This window comes from Prinia subflava, chromosome 10, assembly GCF_021018805.1.
Source record: "Prinia subflava isolate CZ2003 ecotype Zambia chromosome 10, Cam_Psub_1.2, whole genome shotgun sequence".
Lineage (NCBI taxonomy): Eukaryota > Metazoa > Chordata > Aves > Passeriformes > Cisticolidae > Prinia > Prinia subflava.
In genome coordinates, this window is record NC_086256.1 from 16,295,483 (window position 1) to 16,317,368 (window position 21,886).

The 21,886-nt window shown below is 39.8% G+C and overlaps 1 protein-coding gene across 2 annotated transcripts in view; it reads right to left on the reverse strand.

The window, feature by feature from the left end:
• The window catches only part of TGFBR3 (transforming growth factor beta receptor 3), a 113,470-nt gene that overhangs the window by 79,952 nt on the left and 11,632 nt on the right, over nt 1-21,886 (reverse strand). For both annotated transcript variants that reach the window (XM_063407488.1, XM_063407489.1), the window contains exon 2: nt 20,154-20,329. In XM_063407488.1, the coding sequence (XP_063263558.1) occupies nt 20,154-20,214 (61 nt within the window). In that variant the 5' untranslated portion in view covers nt 20,215-20,329. The remainder of the gene's footprint in view (nt 1-20,153; nt 20,330-21,886) is intronic.

Consider the following 21,886-nt stretch of genomic DNA (forward strand, 5'->3'; position numbering starts at 1 on the left):
ATCACTCCATACTAAAAAAGGGAACATCTGCCCAGTGCTGTGTGTCAGGAAGATCTGATAAACACCGCGGCTGGACGCAGCGTTGGAATGAGAGCAGCAGCACTGAAACATGTGATCCGCATGCTGCCAGCCACACCAGGACATGCTGGGGCTGCTTTTTGCAGCTCCTCAGCTGCAAAGGGATTGAAAACCCTCATCAGTGGACAGCACCCTTCGTAAATAAAGAAATGTGGCTTTGTTACTCAGGCTTTCAGCTGCTGCAGTTGGCAAACGCTTGCCTCAGTCCCATCAAATGCAGTGGGGAATCTCAGAAGCAGCAAAAGCCAAAGGGAAAGAGAGGAACTTGGGGAAAGATGGCTCCATAACTGAAAGCATGCCAGCTTTTTCCTAATTAAAAATAACAAGATTACAAGTTCAATTGAAGGCTGAATTCCTGTAACTGACCCTTTAAGGATGAGTTCACTATCACTAAATGTCTCATTGAACAAACCTTGAAAACAGATCCTTATAAAGTGCTCAAGCAAAACAAAACTTCCCTCCACAAAACATTTTAAAGCTTCAGTCTTGTCTTGAAAAATACAAACGCAGATAATTAAAAAATAAATTAAGTAAAATATGCAAAAACTACTGTTCCACTCAGTTTAGCCCTCACTCAGTTAACCAACTGCTTCTTGCCCTCTGCTGTAGAATCAGCAAGGAAATCAATCCTGGAATATGCCGTGATACAGGTTCTCTCTTCAGATTTCTGAATAATTACTAGTTTGGTTTTAACTAGGAAAGACTCTGTGCTCAAAATTTTTAAAGGTTCTGAAGAGGACTAGGAAACACCACGTTGGCCCTAGCACTGAGGAATGCGCCAAGCCAAGGCAGTTGTGGGCAGCATGACTTCATGCCTGGACACTATGTGAAGCTTGCTCAGAAGCACCAGCCTGGCTGCAGGACAGGCCCCCAGGTCCCAGTGTCTGCTTGGCAGGTGACAAATGCTGTGCCTGGCACCCAGGGCACCGTTCTCAGCTTCACACAGACAGAGGACACATCAGCAGGAAGGAGATGGACCCAAGTGAAGAAGTCTGTGGCACGGCAGGTTTGACAGAGCTATACATGTGGAGCTGTTTCTGCCAGTAATGAAAACACAATAAAATCTAACACTGCAGGTTTATAAGACAGGATGAATCATCCAACATCTAACCACAGCCAAACCCAGGGTGCCTCATTCTCTCCACCTTTCTCCTTTCCACCAACACTTTCCAGCTATCTTATGCCTCTTTTGATGCTGATCAAACCTGCCTTCCCCAGGAGCTGATTCAACTCACTAACAAGACAGGAAAGTAAACCAACAATAAAGAGACTAAGCAGGTTTCTGTTGGCCTTTAGCACATTTGAGAGCAGGAGGAAGGTTTGGGGAGTTCCTAGGCTGGCTGTCACCAAGGGCACTGGAATAACCTGCACCCCTGTCCCTACTACGGGCAGCAGGGAGCCTTCAGACTTGATTGTGCTTGTGAAACCTCACTGACTGAATGTGAAAAGAGCTTCCTAGAAAGAGATAATACTGCTTAAAATATGTGCTGACTGCACAGATGCAGTTTCCTTTAAGTTCATGATAAGCACAATAGTGACACAAACTACCACTTTCAAAAGCTCCTCGTGCATTTTCACTTTGAATAAATATTTCCATGGTGGAGAAAACAAATATGACACAGTGCAGTCACAGCTGAACAACCGCTCTGATTACCAGAAGACTTCATGCAACACCTCACTACGCTCTATGTATGTACATATGCCTGTGTGTCAATATTTATGTATACACATACATGTTCTCCATAGCTATCTCATCTAGATGTTGACAAAACATTCAGTGGAAGTGAGATCAATCACACTTTAGTCATATAAAGGTATTTGTTCCACTTTTGAGGAGAATGCAAGAGACTGATGTTTTTTAACATAAAAGCTTTTCCTGAAGGAATTCTATTTAATTTCCTCAGCACTACTAAGCTCATCATTTACAATGACAGGACTTTGCAGTCAGGACACATGGTCTCTTAAAATTGCATTCCTAATCAATGTTCCTGTAAGCCCACTCTTATCATCATATATAGAATGCAAAACTGGAGCTACCCCTTTTTTAAGTGGTAACCACATTGCACTTCTGCACTCCCCTTGCCTTCTCATCTCCACTTCCTGTGTTAAACTCCTGGAAACTCCATTTACAGCAGCACTGCAAAAGAACCACCTTAGATGTAGCAGAAGTCTAAACTGGTTTAATGATTTATTAAGTGCAAACAACGTCACTTCAGTTGATTTACATATTTAGAGCCACATGGCACAGTCCTTTGGATACCATGAAGTTATTTACTATTGCCGAATTAACATAATGCTTTTCATTCAGACAGAATCATTTTTCAAGGAGACTGAAGGAGCCATACAATGCTTTTACCAGCTCAGCTCTCAGCCCAAGTCAGACTGGCCTCTTGCTTTCAGGGTGGGGTAAAAATGCTATTAAAAAAAAAAAAAGCTAAAAAAAGAGGATCAGAAGGTTTTGTTTACTGCTCTGATTAAACAGATTCTGAGTAAATCCTGTCTGATTTACAGATTCTCATCATCTCAGGTTACTGCTATAGCATCATCTTATGGGACAAGCTGTATGTACACCAGATGCTACAGATTTGAAAACTGCTGCAGACAACTTCTCTATGCATTCACCTTGCAGGATCACTGTCCTAGTCCAAGGTCTGAAATAACTTACCACACCACACAGTTTCACTTACATACCTAATGAAACAGGGTGACTTGCTAAAACATCACAGTATGTCCAGGGAGAAATTTACAAATATGTAAGTGAATATTAAAACCCAAACCACTAACTACCTAAAATTATGATCTGCAGTGCCCAATCCTTTCCTTCAAAAGCAGCAGTACTGTCATTCTAGTGTAGCACCTGCATATACGCAGGAAACAGACATTTGTCCTGGAATTCCAGATACCTGTAAACTACCCAAGATCAGTAACAGCAGTTTAACTAAGCTCATAGATCCCAAAAAGTCCTGAGCAAACAACCAAACTCCTGTTATTCTGTCCAGAAGAAGCTTGCAGGTAAAAAAGACATGGTGCAAAAGTGCAGACTAAGTCAAGAGGCTATCTACACTTTCAGAGACTGAATATTAAATACAAATGAAAGTCCAAGTGTTCAAAAGTAGACCAAAGTAGGATTAAAGCCTGTTGTTTCTGCAGGTGTTTCAATGTCAGCATCCATTCTACCCAACTGACTGCTGCCAGGTACCTGTCTTAAAGACAGGTAGACCTTAAAGACCTCTCCAGCACAGAGAGGTGATCAATCATATCCATATTATACAGAGCTGGGGACCAGGAAGTCTGAATCATCAGCACAAAATTTGAGTGACCAAAAAGGAATCCAAATCCCTTCCCATGAATGGGTTTATTGTGCATGATGACTTGATGCCTCAAAGGAGGAGAAAGTTTTCTAAAGGAGCAAAAGCACCTCTGACTCAGACTAGCTCTGAAACCATCCAATCATAAACAGATAAATCTACAGGGTTTAGAACCCTGTGAACCTTGTACCATAAAAAGACTTAATAAATAATTAAACATCTTCTCATCAGTATTGTTCAGAGGTTTGTTTGCTGGGCACAATATCTATCCACATCAAGTGCATGGTCTTTTCTCATCTTTTGCTGCCAATTCTATGAAATTGTCAATATTCAGAAAGGTAAATAAAGAGAGCCTCTCTTCAAGTCAAACACTTTTGGCTTATAGCTCTGAAAAGCAGAAACCATCTTTGTTTTGTCCTCCCCAAACTGGAAGAAATTGATCTTTGCCCTCTCAATAAGGCTGACTCAACAGGATGAGTGAAATACAAGCACAGAGATCAAGTGGCGTCAGAAATCTCTGGTTTGAACATTTACACAAAAAGACTGACCAGAAAGCAACAAAAGCAGTACCTGAATTTTAACAAGCTCAGTGCTTACACTACACTCTGAACAGAACCTGTTTTCAAAGTGTGATGTTACATATTAAACTCAGCTGTTACTCTAATACTGATGTGTGAAAAACAACCAACCCACCTTCCACTGGACCACAGGCCATTACACCACAGCTCAGTGTTGCCATCATCACAGTGAAGTTATCTATGAGTGAGATTACTTAAACCAGAAATTCCATGTGCATAAACCTAGACAAATATTTTTCAGAGTATTTTCAAGAAGTTGAGGATCTGAGACTTTTGAAATGCTTGGGCCCAGTTTCCTAAATACATAACTATAATTTAAAGTGCAACTTAACACTTAAGATAAGTAGTTTGAACTAACATGGCTCTATTGGTATATGTTCCCCTTTTATAACTTGTTAACATTATTACTATTAATTTATAGGGCAAATGAAATTTAGCAGCTGAAAAAGTGAGCTTATCCTTAGGCAAATAATATGGTGGCTTTTAAATGAGACTTCAAATTAACCCTTTTAACCTAACAGAACAGGTTCTCTTTGAATGTTTTATGCAAACACTACCACTTAAAGTTTATTCACATCGTCTGTAAAAAAAAAAGCATACTGCAAAACACATTTAATGGAGAAGAAATTGATGGTAAGAGTGTGTAATCAAGCAACACTGGGCCAGAGTGCCACAGTACAGCATATGCTCCATGCCCTGCCTGATCTTCCACTCCCCTAAACCCAGTAATCCAGCCCTGAAACACAGTAACAGCCATACATGTGAAACAACTTCAGAGGAAGGTGTTCCAGCCCCCTTATCAACTTCATGACCTCCTCTGCACTTGCTGACGTCTCCAGTCTGTCAGTGCCCCTCTGGGCATCCCTTCCCTCCAGTGTGTCAGCCCCACCACACAGCTCGGTGTCATCACTGAAGCTGGCTTAGGGTGCACTTTTCCAGGCACTGCATCCTACCAGTCCTTTCCACAGGCTGGGAGACTTCCCCAGCTGAAGCCAGCCAAAGGCATTTACAGGTACAGAGGAAGTCCTCATGCCTTCTCCTTCCTGCCCTCCCCCATGATAACCATGAACTGTACAACACAGATTGGATATCAGAAATCATGTTATTTCCTTCCTTTCCTTCACAGCCCTTGCCTTCTACTCTTTCTACTCTTTCTTTTCACAGCTTCCCATTTCTCAGTCAAACCCCATCTTCCTTCCTTCAGTGTCTATAGGAAAAGTGACCACAAACTTACTGGTTCACACCACTATCTTGAATATGCATCTGAGTGTACAAGAACACTTTTACTAGGCTTTGTTTCATATCTGTTTTCATCATAACCTCTTGGGGCTGCATCACTTGGGCCTCTGCAATCTGTTCTGCCTGACTCACAAAGCATCCACACTTGACTACTGCTATCTGTATAAACATTGTGTGTCACTGGGTCATCACAGCAGAAGTCCACGTTGCAGGAAGACAAAACACATCATGCTTGCAAACACTCAAGTGTTATCTGTTTGACCAGATAATACCAAGTGTGCAATCTCAGTGACACCCAGCCCTGTGAACCTTTTACGGAGCCAATTATAGGTGCAGAAGAAAAAGAAATATATGCACCAAAAAAGATTATAAAAACAGGAGTGCTGGTCTTGAAAGACTGAAAGAGCATTACTGCCAGAAAATTACCTAGATTTTTAGGTGACAATTTTTTTAATCTTGCTTTAATTAAATACTACCTGTGTTTATAGTGAGCTTTACAATCAAAAGTTACTTTCTTAGTAGGCATCCCGTAGCTATGCTGCAGCCTTCAAATCAAGAAACTTTTGTCTTTTAGGAGTTATTCTTTTAACCTAAAATTGAATTTCAGGCCCCTTCTTGTGCCTAGGTGCAATAGCATTCCAAAAGAAACCTATAGGCAGTAATAAAACATTAAAGAACAGTTTTTTCTCATGTTAGAAATTATTTGCTAGTCAAAATGCATTTTATACTTACCCAGTTTTTAATTAAAAGATAAGTTGGGGGTTATGTGAGTGTTTCAATATTTCTTTCCCCCTTCTAAACTGGGAGGTTCTGTGGGAATTATTTTTTTTTTCTTTTTTAAATTTTGGGGTTGGGTATTTCACTCTATTAAAATAAAGTCTAAAGAGCATTATCCATACAAAGAGCTGAAGGTCACTATCCAACTGTGCTCATTATCTCATTATATGGTCTAATCCAGTAATGTGTTTTCTTCCTGGATGTGATAATTAGCATTGGGTTTCTTTGTTTCTAACAAAAACATGGAGACACTGGAATCTTTTAAGGAAACTGTGAATCGCTTGGGAAGGCTGTGTGCAACAAGAGTCAAAGTTAGGACCCTTCCCAGATCTTACAATTTCATGGCCTCCACTTCCCAGAGCAATCTGCTCTTGGATCCATGCTTTTAGGAAAACAGCCCCTAAAAAAGTACAAGTACCAATAAACTGAAATTTTCTGGTGAGAAACATCTCCATACACACATTTAGAAAATGAAAATTCATTCTAAATAAGCCACAAAATCCACAGAGAAACTATGTGTTTCCCTTTCCATTGAGGATTGAAATCATAGTAATATACTCACAGCTTAATCAAGTTAGAGCCAGTATGTATACTGTAACACAGCCAAGCTCTGAAATCATTACCTTAAACCCAGCATACATGCTGAAGACTTTAGCAGCACACACTGCCTTCAACTCCCAATGAAATCTGTAGATTCTTGCAGGGATGTTGGGGTTTTATTATCTCACAGGGTCAAGCTCTTAGTCCTTAATCAGGCAAGAATCCAGATGAGGTCCATGGGAGAGTTGCCAGAGAAAGGACTAAATGGAGAGTAAGAAAGGATGACTCTAAACAAGCTGGGAGCAGATCTTTAGACAGAGCAGAGCTTGCATATTGTATGCCTGATTCATAGGCAGTAATTTAGCTCATGCAGATGGCAGCCACATGTAACAGGACTTGGCCGTATATATCCTATACTTGCGCCTCATCCTTGCTGAAAAGAAAAAGGCTCATCAGCACACAGGCATTAGTTTGACTATTTAAAACAAATTTTGACAGATTAAGTCCAGTAAAAAGATTTTCAAAACTGTTAAGATAATACAAAGAGATATATATTCAATTATAAAATAAAACACTTCCTAACTAGTGTCCTTGAGGTTACTTTTTGCCCACCAGAAACAAAACAAACCCCACACCAAACCAAAATCATTCTCAATGAAAAAGTAAAATTGCTCATTTAGGAAAGGTCTCTCAAAAGGCCATCTGCCAGCATCAGAGCTCTGAAATGAATCACCCACTAATGTGTCTCTTTCCATTCCCCCTGAGGTAAAGTTCTGTCTAAGGAGTTTCTTACTAAATGCCACCACTCGCTCATCTCCTTGCTATCTGGGCAATAACTGACACTTCACTCACTACAGCCCTTCTTCCCTGCCAAAACACCAAAATATTTTCTCCTCCTTGATTTCCTTCTGCTCATTTCTTTCCTTATTAAGCATGTGCCCATTGTGTTATTGTACAGCATTTCCCCCCACATAGTTCAACAAGGGCAACTGAAGAAACTCAGATGTGGTTCTACAAGAGTTAACTGATTTCACATTTTCTTAATGTACTGCCCAGCTGCTTGTTAGCTGTAACCAGAAGGAGCACACACATTGGCAGTTAACTGCTAAACGCATTTTCAAAACTAATAAGAAGCTGAAAACAATTCAAGCTCTGGATAAGAGTACAGTGTATACTCCCAGGCGAGCAGCAGATATAAAAGAACTGAGATGGCCTGCATATGAAATCACAATGGGTCTTCTCCTCAAATAATCTTTTATTAACTTTTTTTTAAGGGAAGTTGGGGAAAGGAATTTTAACTCAGGAAATAAGTTATTTGTGCCCAATGCTAACATAGCCTTTATAAGGCATGCATCTTAGTATCCTTGTTGCACAGAAAAAAGTCTCAGGGAACCTCAAAGCCAATTCAGGTTTCAGAAAATATAAAATGTTCACATGCACATCTGAAGTACTTCCCTTTCAGAGACCCCACAGGTGTAGAAATCCATCTCTCTGTATGGCAAAGGTTCAACTCCCATTTAAGGGCTTGCATGAAGGAAGCATGGGCCCCTGTGGCACTACAGATGGCAGGGAACACATGAGCAACCTAACAGCTGGGGATGGAGTACAATTCTGAGTCTTTTCCAGTATGGGAAAACTCCTATGGCTCCTTCTTCAACAAGCAAACAAACAAGACTTGAGGGAAAAAAATGCAGGTACATTCTGTACAAACCAACCACAAAACGCTAACTAAATGTAACAGTGCAAGATCACAGAAGCTTTCTTGCCCCCTGACTTAACTGGAAGCAGAGACTTCAGTGAGCAAGATGGTTTTTTTCTTCCAGCAAAAAGAACCACCAATACCCCAGCCCTACATATGGGGTAAGGAGTGAGAAACCTTTCTGTGAGACTTTCAAAGTGACTTGGCAACACCTAGAACAGCACAATTTGTTTTCAAGTACAATCAGTAAAGGATAGTGTTATACAGAAAACAGTCACAATATCCTGGAACTTTCTAGATGCAAAATAACTTTGGAGTGCAGTCAGCAGTCTGAGAGGCCTCATACGCGATTTGCAAACTTTCAAACAGTCGCCCAGAAAGGTGGGGGAATGAGTAATCTCTCTTCCTGTTAAACATTTAAAGTACACATAAAAGCTATCATTGAGTCAGCACTTGGTGGTGGCAATTCATCTGGTTTGCTGGGATTTTTAACAACCTGAAAGTGGTCACTGCTATGCATCTTACATGCCCTGTTTTGGTTTTTTTTAATTACTACTATTGTTTTTGTAGGAAAAAAAAAACATGTAAGCAACCCATTTCAGCATATTTGTAATTGGGAGGTAATATCAGGTTTTGATTTGGGGAAAAAACAAGAGCTAACAACTGAAAAAACTTAGATGTTAAACAAATACAAACAAAAATCAAGCAAAGAAACTAATGCAGGGCCTACTTAAACTGTATGTTTTGAGTAGAGTTTAACAAGATCAAATGTTTCAGGCTTCCACTTGCTTACACTGTAAGCATAACACACTGACGGTGAAGGGTTCCAGCTCAGAGTCCAGAGGAGGACTGTTGCCTCTCATTTATTGAACAGTCTTCACAGGAAAAGGATAGAACTTTCAACATTGTATTGTACAGTGGCATAGATCCTTTTTGTAATGTATTGCATATCACTGCGGGAAACCAGTTGACAGAGCCTTGTTATGGCTACAGTTACATAAGTTACATGAACAAAAAATAGTGCTTCTGTCAGCTTTTTCATGTACTTTTCGGTAAGGACATATAGCTGTGCCAGTAAATCAAACCGTCTTGTTGCCGTATATTCCAACTGTTTTATTTTGTGGTTATGTCCAGCTATGGCACCAGGTGAACCACAGATCAAGTTACTCAAAACACTTGAACAATACTTTGATACTCTACTTCGGTAAGAGGAAATTCATTTTTGACCAAGTACAAACATGAGCTGCTGCAAAAAAGGGAGGCTCCACTACCCCTGCCACCCACTTTCAAGGGTCCCTTATTTGCTCTCCCTATCACAGGGAAGCAATCATGATGGTTCAGAGAAAACCAGACACTTCTAGGACTTCAAAAACTCTCAGGTAAGCACACAGGAGCCTGGCTGAAAATTCTTCCCATCAGCGGACCAGTGGTTTAAATTCACTGAATGGAAGTTAATACCCATTCTTTCAGTAATATCTCATGAGATCTGTGATAATTTACTGGCCATACAATGCAGAGGCAGGCTTAACACTACACTGCAAGGCAAAGTGCTTGGAGAAGCATAAGCCTGAGTGTATCCTACTTCAGAAAAGCCACCACCCCCCACTGAAGCAGGGTATCAACATCTAATTGGACACAAACAGCTGAATAAGAAACACCTCCACTCCCTGCTCCGAGGACAGCGCAGACCTGACTCATGATCAGAGTCCAGGCAGAGCAGTTCCAGTCCCACTGTTCACAGCCCCACCACCAGTGCCACAGGTTTGGCTGGAAAAAAACCAAATTCTTGTTGAGGACAAACAACCTCTGGATAAAAAGGTTACAGTAACAAATTGAATACATACAAAAACATAGCACAAGTGTAGTCTCATCTACCAATTCTTCAATTGTCCTCACTATTAACCATTAACAGTTCAGTTAATCCCCTTGGACACTTTACTGCCACTTTCATTCATTGTAAATGCAGAGAGACCCCACATGTAACCCACTACACATTGTTTAGCCATTGTATAAAAAAAATGTTTATCTTTAAAGCTTCCAATGTAACTGCACTGTTGTATTTAAATGTTCTCTGAGATCATCCAGGATATTACAAAGATGCTTGTTTAAAAAGTCTCTTCCAGCTGTTCTGTGTGTATTAGGAGCATTACAAAGGCATCAGATACTCATTAGTGATGAGATCATCCTAACTAAAAAAAACATACTAATACACATCTTGGATACAAACAATTAGAGTGAGCTATTGAACACAAGAGGGGAACATAGCCCCCAGTAAAGACGGAGCAGAGAGCATCACACTCATTGCAGGGTCCCACCGAAAGTGAGCAATAGCACGATTTCCCTTCACTGGCACAACAGCCTTTGCACAGCAGTAAATCTCAGTAAATCTCCCTTCAACCCCACTAGCCATGGCCTGGTTAACAAAATAGCACAGAGGACCTAACAAGAAGCAGCTTTAAAGAAAAAGCAAACAAACCCATGTGTCACCAATGGAAGACCAAAGACTTCAGACCAGAACACAAGTTCTGCAATCACTTCAGGACATGAACCCTAGGATTAAATGCATTAAGAAAGTGGACCTGTGCTACACCATCTTCAAATTTCTGCCATTAAATGCTCCTAGAGACAATGCTGTACAACTGCAGCAGGATCAGACACCTACTGACTGGTTTAGAATAGGATTAAAGGGAAGAAGACACAGCGACTCTGCAGAAAGTTATGCTCTCCATATGAACCTGTTCTGCCTGCAGCACTTGTAGCCCACCAAGTAGCAAACTGAATCCTTAGAAAGCATTCCAGCAAGAGATGCCACAAGGGAGCACAGGGACACCAGTATACAGGCTGGTTCCTTCCAAAAATTTGAGGAAAGCAACTGGAACAAGATGACAGCACAGGTATCAGAACTGAATCAACTTAATTAGTTCAGTCAACTAGTACCAAAAATGTTGATTCCTCCAATTAAATTACTTCAGTCCACTAGGCCAAAAAAAAGCACTGATTCATTGCTCAAAAATCCTCCTGGGTAAATCCTTATTTCACTCCACTTTTTCTTTGAGCAATCTTGTCAAATCACAGACAGTTACATGAATGCTTGACCTATAAAACCATCTCAAGTGCATTATTATTTCCCTGGAGAAAGAGGGAAGATACATTCTAGGACTCCTCAAGGCAGGAAAAGAAAAACCAGGAGCTCTTTGCTAGCAACTTTTATTTGAAATGTTTTAGATAATATTTTTGGGTAATCCTTTACATAGTGCTCGTGTAATGTTGAAACAAACAGAAGAATAAGCTGGTTTGGTTTTCTCCACATACAAGAAAATTTTAACAACACCATTAAGCAGTTCAATGCTCAGAACTGTTTCATTAGAATTCTTTTCTCCTGAATCATATCAATAAAGTTGAAGTTCAGTCCAGTATTTATGAGAGCTGACTTACAGGCTTTTTGCTGCAAACATACTTTTGAGACCCAGTAAATGCATCAGAGACCTAGAATTAAGGAATTTTATTTTTTTGATTGTTTTACTCAAAATCAACCATCACAAAGTCTTAAACATTATTTTATCTTGGGCATGAAAGTGCTGAAAAATCCCCTAGCTTTTCTAATTTCCAAAAAGACAAAAGATTTCAAGAGAACAAAAGTAACAAACCAGATCTTATTCAGGGTTGCTTGTATTTCTCTGTTACTGGCATGATGCATTTCTTATTCTGACATTTCAGTTACCTTTTCTCCCTTGGTAAAGAAACCATTACTAAAGTCAGATAACTGGCCTTTTAACAGGAGATACTACAGAATCATTTGTCAAGTATTACAATTAAGGCAATTGTAATCTTCAGCAAAACCTCAGAGACCTTCCTACAATGCATACCTGAGCCCTCTTACTTCCATCTCTGATGGTAAATGGAATCACAGAGATGAAACATTAGCAATGGGAGAATGAAAATGAATGCAGTGAACAATATGGCCATGAGCACTATTTTAGCAAGAAAAACAACTACTATGGGCCTAGTTTCAAAAAACAACTGAGACAAGTAATTTCTAAAGTAATCTCTGAGGAGTTCTCTTGCCCATTTACTCAAATACTTATTAATTTTTCAGCTTGAAGGTGAAAATATCCCACAGAAAATTAATTACTGCTTTGAACTCATTAGTGCTATAAAAGAAAATTTTGCCAGACTGACCTAACATTTCAAAGCAGAAGATACGGAAATCTGGCAACTTGTATAAATTATATAGTTTAACAAATCATCTCCAATGGGCAGGAGAAGACTCCACCATGTCCTCAGACACAGCAGCATGGGTGGAGCCATGCCCTGAGGCACAGGGAGCTTTTATGCTACAGAGTAGATGCTTCCCAGGAGTCACCAAATTGCCCATTTGGACTAAACACACAGGCACCAATATATAAAATGTGTGACCACGGCTTTTAAAGTTCTTCATCTTCTACAGATTTCCTTAAAGCAACTTCAAATTCGCAAACTGAACTATGCTAAGCTACTTCAGCAATAGCTACATTTTCAAATAACTATTTCACCTTTATCCACTTCCATACAATTCCTGGTGCCTGAAGAATCACCAAGGCATTGTGACACTGCGTGTTCAGTCACCCCTGCCTGATTTTTACACATTAATGAAAGGCATGCATTCCTGTGAAGGAAGAAATTAATTTTGACTTAGTAGCTAGAATCAAAATAACTTGAGGAGCATCTCTAGTAGCATATAGATTACTGCTCCATCCACATTAAAATTAATAACAAAGAAACATTTTATTTATTCCAAAATAAATTGCATCCATCATTCTTTCCAGACACAAGGCAAACTTGGTGATCTAGGAAATTAAGGGAAAAAAAAGGAGGGAAATGAGGGAAAATAATAAAAATTAATTCTTCACTCACTCTTGACTCCAAGTGTTAAGAAAAATACATTGGTTTAAAATTCAGAAAGAGAACAAAAAAAAAACCAACACAAAACACCAAACCTGCTTCAGATGAAAGCAAACTTTTTGCTGAAAACGGCAACAAACCTTACATATGTTTCCATTGTCCTGCCCCATATTCCTGTATTTGTTAGTTCTTTGCTGCACTACTTCAATGAGAGTAATGAAGTTTTCAGTTTAGTTATTTCCATCACTGACAGGTAAAATCCCTTTTTTATTAAATGCCTATTAGTAAGTCTCACAGTGTGGCAGCTGCCAAAAAAAGGAACAATAACTCCATCTTTTATAAAGTACACTTATGAAGAAAAGTACATTGTGCTAAAAGCAGCTGCAGTTCATGGCATTACTAAAAACCTTTCCTTTGCTTTTGTCACCTGGGGTCAAAATTTATCCTTGGTGAAATTCCATTGACTTAAAACAAGTTTACACCAAAGAGGAATCCAACTCAATGCCTTCAGGTAATAAAACATGGTACAGTCTTTGTGCTAAATATATTTTTTTTCACTCCAAATTCATCTCTCCTATGACTTACAGCCTAAGGGACTTCAGTTCTTTTTGTGATTAGCTACAGAAGATGAAATTATTTCTCTTCCTTGAAAAGGCATGTATCTGGTCCCTGTATTTTCTCTACACTACAACATCACCAGTGGTAAAATAATGGCATTGAATTATGCAAGCATATTTCAGTGGAAGGAGCTTATAAAAGGAAGACTTGCAGAAATTCAATACAATTTTCATGTGAAAACAGCAATTGTTTTTCTAATAGCAGATGCTGCATTTCTTATTGAGACACCCCAGGATCACATTTGGGAATGCTGGGTGTGGAGTGCCACAGCATATGAAGTCTAATCTTCAGTTAACTAAATATCCTTTTCAGGTTTTTATTAATTAAAGGGGGTCAAGAGTTCATGTTATTTAGAAGACAAATGACAGATGGAAAAGCTAAGAAAGAGTTAATAAGGGCCAGCAATACAGAAAGGATATTAAAAGATCTGCAAGCAAAACCTCAAATCCCAATTCCCTTCAGAAAACAAAAGAATTATTTTTAGCAAAGTATTTATAAAATAATTATGTGAAACTTAGAACTTGTTGAAGACAAATTTCTCTTTAAAAAAACAAAAAACCTTGAATAAATTTCCTTACAAAGACAAGGATTAATGCCATTCCTAATTCTGTGCCATAAAATTTTCCTCAAAACTACTTTTCATCAGTGTAGTACTCCCCTCCAGAGACCCTCAGTAACACTGCCATTTGCCTGCATCTGTGCAATTCCAGCACTGCATTAGAGACTTCCTATTTCTTAGGATTCCTTTGGCATCACCCACAGCCAGTTTCAGTCAAAGAATCAGATATTCATGTTTAGTGATAAATGCTCAGGTTCAGCAAGCACCTCGATATACACTCAGCTGTTCTGCTGAATCAGGACCCACAATCCCACATCCTTCTGCTCCACATGGGTGCAGAATTGTGCAGAATTCTGCTGAAATTCAACTGCTTTTGGCTTGAGAGCTTTGCTGATACAGGAAAAATGAAGGCTGTTCAGTTCAAGCCATTCCAAGTCTGTGATACAATTGCCTCTTTGAAAATACATAACCCTTCTCTGTGTCCTGACTCTAAATTCTTCAGAATTTTTGTGTGGGTTTGGAAGATAAAACCCCACTATTTATGCATAAAACACATAGAAATAGCACAGAATTTGACTCAATTCAGTTGCTGAAAGACAGACGATACCAGATTAAAAATGTAATTTACAAAGGAACAGATCATCATGCAGCACAAGAATGCTAAAGAAACTAAAGTCAGGGGACACACAGATTTAGTATAGCTTCCCAGTTTTAATCAGTCTTTGCATTTAAAGTGCTCACTTAAAACAATTTACTGCTTGAAAGCTATTGTGTTTTATGCAAAATGAAAATTAACACTCGTTTTAATGTATATTTTGGCATCTCCAAATTATGTCACAGAGCTCACTGATATGAAGTGAGGAATTCATTTGATTCCCCATCAGATAAACATGTGGTATCAAGGTGTTTCAAATCACCATCAGGGCACTGAAGGAATAAAAAATTTAGAACAGTTTCCACTTCTAATAGCCAGCCACTGGTTTTTCAATAGTATTTCTCAGAACTGAGAGCACATTAGCATCCCCTGAAGAACGTGGGCATTCCCTTGCAGCCCCTGCAGGAGGGCTGGCAGCCTTTCTGACACTGCACAGCACATGAACCAGCTCTCTGCTCCTCTAATTCCCTGAGACTGCAAATCTTCCAATGTTCTGAGCACTGGTTCATCTCATCCTCAGAAGTCTGAACACTCGGACCATAAATGGATAGGAATAGGTGATTTTACAAGGGAGGTAAAAGTCAGCTGATTATGAGAAAGAAGTGAAGGGAAAGGGAGGTAGAGAATGAAACCCTCATCCATTTAAAAGCTGCATGCAGCCTGTGCTTTACTTCAGTCCTAGGAATTTAAGATCTAACCTCTGTCCCTTGGTTTTCATCCTCTAAACACCATTTAAACAAACAAAACTCCACACCTCTGGCAACAAATACTTTGGGGAAAAAATAAAAACTTAGTCTAATTACATCTGGGAAATACCCAGCAAACACTGTTTAAAATAGAAGGAAATTTGTGTAACTCCCAGTATTAATTTCTATTTTCTTTTTTAAGTCATGTCCTTCACCTTCCAGTGAAAGGCTTTTCTATTACACTTTGAAGAATCATATATTGCTTTTGGAAACACTGTGTTCAAGGTCAGGGGAAGTTCATCTCTACAAAAAAAAAAAGTAGATGTCATGACAAGGCCTGCTTCTTCCTGTTGTTCCGCTTATTAACATGGCACCCATCACCACCACATCTGGGGGGCACAGATCCAGAAGATACACGAACTTGCAAGTGAACAGTCTTATTGAAAATGAAGCACACATGCTCTGAACAATGTAAGATTACTCATAAGAACAAGTATGTAAAAAGAAAGAAAAAACAGCCAAGATTACAACAGAATGGAGAACCAGGCAATAAAGAGCTTTTGAAAGAAAATCATAAAGACAGACCTAACATGAGCAGATAAAGCAGTAACCTCAGTATTACAGGAAACAGATAAATTCTTCAATATATCTAATTCTTACAGGGTCTTCATCTGCCTGATCACAACCATGGAACTCTGTCATAAGGAGAGACGTGTCTACAAGTCAAGCACAGGCAATGCTAAATATCAGGGGGTTTGAAGGAAAGTGAACATGGCTCCATGGACAAATTCTGGTTGGTATCAGATGTCACACCTGTGCTGCTTTCTCAGCAGCAGGAATGATTTGCACCAACAGAGGATATACCCCAGAGGCTGGAGTGAGAACCTTTGGCCTATGTAGATCCATAGGCTGTATCACCCTCCTGTCTTCCTTCCAGCTGAATAGTAATGCAGGAAAGAAAAAAGGAAAAATAGAAGTTCAAGTTAAAAAATGTTCCCATTCCTTCACAGAAGGATCTGTCTTGTTGAAGGTTTGGCCCTAAAGGTCTAGACCAGGTACGTAATTCAGTTGTCCTCTAAGGCATTTTATTAGGACACATCACGCACCCAACTGCACTGATTTGCCAGCAAGTACAATAAATACGTTCCAGCCTTTGATATAAGCCACATTAGGACAGAATATTTTTGCTCCAAGATTAAAGAGCCAGACTAATTTAAGAGGTTATCCAAGGTCTGGATAACTGTGTGCAGTTCTGAGTATTTGTGTGGAGTTCCTACTACAGGTTGCCAGACCTTAATTTAATCCCACTTCAAAAACTTAATTCCTTCAGTCGGACAGATAGCTTGCCAGCAGTTTTTCTCTCCGTTCTGCCTTGGACTTTCCACGAAGTAGAAAAATCTCAGAGTAATCAAGGTTTTCTTTGCAGTCTCTTTCTGTCCAATTAAAGCTGTATAAATAAAAGCTTACAAGAAATCCATGTACAAGACAAAAACAAATCACATTCAGGTAAGCATTTAGCTACATACGTCCAAGTAGTATAAGGAGGTAGAAAAACAGGCAAATATTCTTTGAATATTTATACAGACCATTTTCAATACAGTTAAAGAGGTGCAATCTTTAAGCTATTAGCTTGAAAAACATGCATATCTGTGACTCATCTTTGACCATTCATTTCTGTGCATCATATCATGTAACTCCAGGTGTTTGGGGGTTTTTTGATGCACTTAGCACACTAGTACATTCAAGAGCAAGAACAGAAAAAAAGAAACCAAACAAAAGAGATTCTGTCTAGAAGCTAATTTATACCTGAAAATACAAGAACACTGAAGCCATTATAATGTCAGCAACATCCCCCCCAAACCAGTAGCAGCAGTTTCAGTGTAGGACTGGCAAACAAAACAAAGGTGTGCTCTGCTGCAGCAGCCTCACTTCTTCGGAAACAAAGAGCAAGCTGGAATAAGGCTCAAATGTATAAAAAAAATCAATACCCTAAGGAGGTGGCATGCTGCCCCCTGCCTCCCCCAGGCTCCACCACAAGCAAGGGATTTTATTTATACTTCTTCACTTTATTTAGACTTCTAGCTTTATTTATACTAGCACATTAGTGGTTCAAGACTGAAAAAGCTCGGGTTCTGTACACTGGCAATTAAGAGTCAAGTCTGCAGTGCCCCGGCCATCACGCTGACCAGATCTCTGCCAGCTTTTCACAACTGGAGCGCGCTGTTTGCTCCCACCTGTTCTCGCCTAGAGACCAACTCCCTGCATTTAAAGTATAGCTGTTTGCAGTAAAAGGACTCAAGATCTCAAGCTGCAGAAGCTCTATCTAAATAACCTTCAGAGAGCTGTCCTTCCTCAGTTTTAATTATATCTGCCTGACATCTCTTTCCTCTTCATCATAGTCCATTGGTTCTTGCTCTTATCTTGCTGTGCTCATTATACTCTGTAAAGGACATTATCTAGTTGTTCTCATTAAGAATTTATTGAAAAAATTAAAAAACATGGAAGAAAACCAAACATACAGGCAGGTACAGCCAGAAACCACAGACAGTGCTCCCTCACCTTCCCCTCACAAACTGTGACCCTTTCTACTCCCTTCAGCTAATTTACTCCCATGCAAGATAGAGGGAAAATCAGTCTCCAGGAAAGAAAGAATTCTCCTCCAAGCAGGGTGCTGGACTAGACTTCCAGAGGTCCCTTCCAGCCAAAGTAATTCTGTGATTCTGCTTATGAATAAGCATCTGACTGAATCCAAAGCCTTTTAAGAGTTTGTTTCAAGAATATCTGCCAGAAGAAAACACAGAACTGGGGAGTAAAACCAAAAAAACCACAATGAATTTCAAGACAGACGTGTTCCGTTTTCTGAACACAGAATAACTTTCTAATAGTAGTACTGTTTGAGAGCACTTTTAAATCAATGGGTTTTAATTAAAGCCAGTGTTAAGAGGTAAGCTGACTCGATAGGCAAGTATTCTCCTCAGCAGCAAAACACAGAATTATGGTTGTGATCAATTAAAAAAGCTTTTTTTCTGCACTGGCACTTCCTTTTAAATTAGATTTTTTTACACATCTAGAATCACACAGATCTACTCCAAGTAATGGCTCCTCTCAGCCAAGAGCAGCACTGATGTCCTCAGCTCGAGCCGCAGACACACTCAGCCACACCCTGCATGGCTGAGAGTCTGTCTGTAATGAAGCTATTGCAAAATGTCAGCATCACGTACTATCAAACAATCAAAGTTACTAATGTTGGATGGATGCCTTCAAGGAGGTCAAACCCAGAGAAAGTCCCACAAGGCCTGAGGGCTTGAAATAACATAATTTTCCATGCTGAAGATGAAATGAAGCCAAATTGTAACACATTTAATTGCTCAGTCCTGTCTCTTCCAAAGCTGGTCATCTTTTCCATACTGAGGACATCTCAGATTTAAGTAAGCCATCTGTCCAGTGTCCATTTTTCCCACTGTCTCATTCTGACTGACTGTATATCCACTTGGCCTCTTCTCCAAAGACCCACGCTGTACACAAGCTGGACACATAGGAGGCTTCCCCTTGCAACCGCAGAAAGAACTTGGACAAACAAACATCCTGAGTAGAATCACTTGAGTGCTTGAAGAAACTACAGAATAAACTAGGTACTTGAACTCCACAGATCTTTCCTTTCTCTGTCACAAGTTGTTGCAACATACTGTTTTAAAAATCCCCAGCTAGGCCAAAATGTGGGACAGGAAGAATCCCCTTAAATGGCAATGCATGTTCCTAACCTACAAGGACTCCATGAACACAGACAACTGTTATTAAAATGGTTTTGCCATCATCACTAATGGTTGACTATAAATCAGGTTAGACAACTGTCAGGAACGCCCAAGGTGAGGTTTATCCCAATATGGCAGAAAGGATGGACAGACTCAGTGACCTATGAAGAACCCTTCTGGGATTTTGGCAGACATATTTTTTATAAAGTCAAATAATTCGGGCTTAATTCCAGATTACAGGTCTTGGAGGCAGCATGGAGCTGAGCTGGTACACCCTTTCAACCCAGCTCTGCAGAGAGACTTTAGCAACCTCAGCTTCAGGAGCCCAACCCTGCACCCAGGGAAATAAACCCAGCCTCTTGGCAGAGCCAAGAGTTCATCATGCTGGCAGAGCTACCCTCTTCCACTCCCAAAGGCTTCTGTTATCAACTCTCCCTTTATAATATACATTACAAATATATACTTTTATATATGCATATTACATGTGCACCATGTAATTTTTAAAAATAAATAAGTAAATAACCACAATAATTTACATTACTACCACAGTTCTTAAATTATTTTAAGGGTGAACATAGATGCAAGAAAACATTCGTATAGGAACAGCATATTTCTCACATCATATACGATGTCATTATGATCACAATAGTTTTATAGAAAACCTAGACATAAACAAACTTTAGCTGACCTACTTTTTTCAGCATGAAAAAGTATTTCTTATCAACAATTCTAAATATGCACAACCAGTTACACTGAATGTATGATTTGCATAATACTACCTACCTGCAGCTGCAAAGCACAAAACCATCAAAGCAAACACTGAAGTCACACAACTTGATGACATTTTTCTAAATGCTGTATCTTCTCAAATCAACTTGCTTTGTGGCTCTTCATGTAGATTTACTTCCTTTGAAATTTGTGGTATGCTTTGAAATCAGATCTTCTGGACTTTTAATTGCCTACAGAAAGAAGTAAAAATAAATATTAATACAAATACAACTTACAGAAATGTTATTAGATACTCAAAATTATCTCTCTTGTAAGAAGAGAAACAGAACTCTTAAAGGACTAGTAGGGGAGTGCATTTTATATTGTCAGATACCCTAGGTACAAATAACCTTGTACTCCTCCCCCTGTATTTCAGCACCTCTCTGCACATGTTGCTCCCTTATATTACACATCGAGCAAGTCAGGATCTGCTTGGAAGTGAGGCCCCAGAGTCCTTTCTGTCAGCTAATACCAAAGTCCCACTGAAGCCTGCCAATGGTACTCACACCCTCAAACATGTTTATTTTAAGTAATCAGACTTTCTCTGGGGCATATAAACATTTGTTTGCTTAGTTATCTGCTGCTGCCTTCATTACAGCACATTGAAAATTCTGACCCCAGAATGCATGCTACAGATTTTGCAGGGGAACACTTAAGCAGATCCACAACATCCTCTTCCACCTTTTTTTTTAACTCTATTCTCAGTCACCTAGATGTCTAGAATAAGATTACAGACCAAGAAGGTAAAGAAACAGAATGTTGGTATTGTGCCTTCGGGAGCAGATGACACCGTGGCAACCATTAACACTCCTCATAAAGCAATGCAAGAAATTACAACTCCCCACCAAGGGACTAAGTGACAGCAAAACGCCGAGTCAGGATCAAAAATATCTAAACTGTGGCAATGTGAATACCATTTTAAAGGTTCTTGCTGACATTAAACTGGAATGAAGCACAAGGACAAAAGGCCAGATGCTGTTACACAGTGAGTGCCATGCTGTGCACCAGCAAAAGTCTGCTCAACTAAAACCTGCACTAGACCAGCACTTCAAGACCAGCATCTCTGGGGCCAAGTGGAAACTCCAGAATCTCCTCAGCAGCATTTCTGCATGGGTTATTTGGAGGGGATGGCACTGCCCTGTGCTCAGGGAGCTGCATCTACACACCTGAAAGGGCTGTTGGGGCCCAAGGCCAGAACTCCAGCCTCCTTCAGATCCTTCACTCAGCACCCAGCTCCTGGAACCTCCAACTGGTCTTGGCAGTGGCTCAGATCACACCAGGAGGAGGGAGGAAAGCCCAGGAGCAGCTCTGCAGGCTGCTGGGACACACAGACACTTCTGCAGGACAGCAGCATACTGGGCCAGCAAGGAGCTGACTACCTGTTACGACATGGGGGTTCATGCAGGTCCTTCTCAAGCTCAGTGTCCCACAAAAAACACACTTGGCAAAATGGCAAGACAAGACAAATACTGAGCATTATTTGGGAAGTCAAATATAAACTGAAATAATTTGCTGCTATTTCCCTAGATGAAAGAAACCGAACTCTACCTAGTGATAGTATTTGGTTGCTAATTCAATTTTTAAGTGCTGCCATAAAGAAAAATTATCAAAGAGAGCAAATAATGAGGTTTCTAGTCAGTGTTATCTATAGAAAACCATCATAATGTTCTGCAAGATGTCATATGTGCAAACAGGCAACGAAGAAACATTCTGAAACTCAAGTTACTGACATACAGCCATTTCACCAC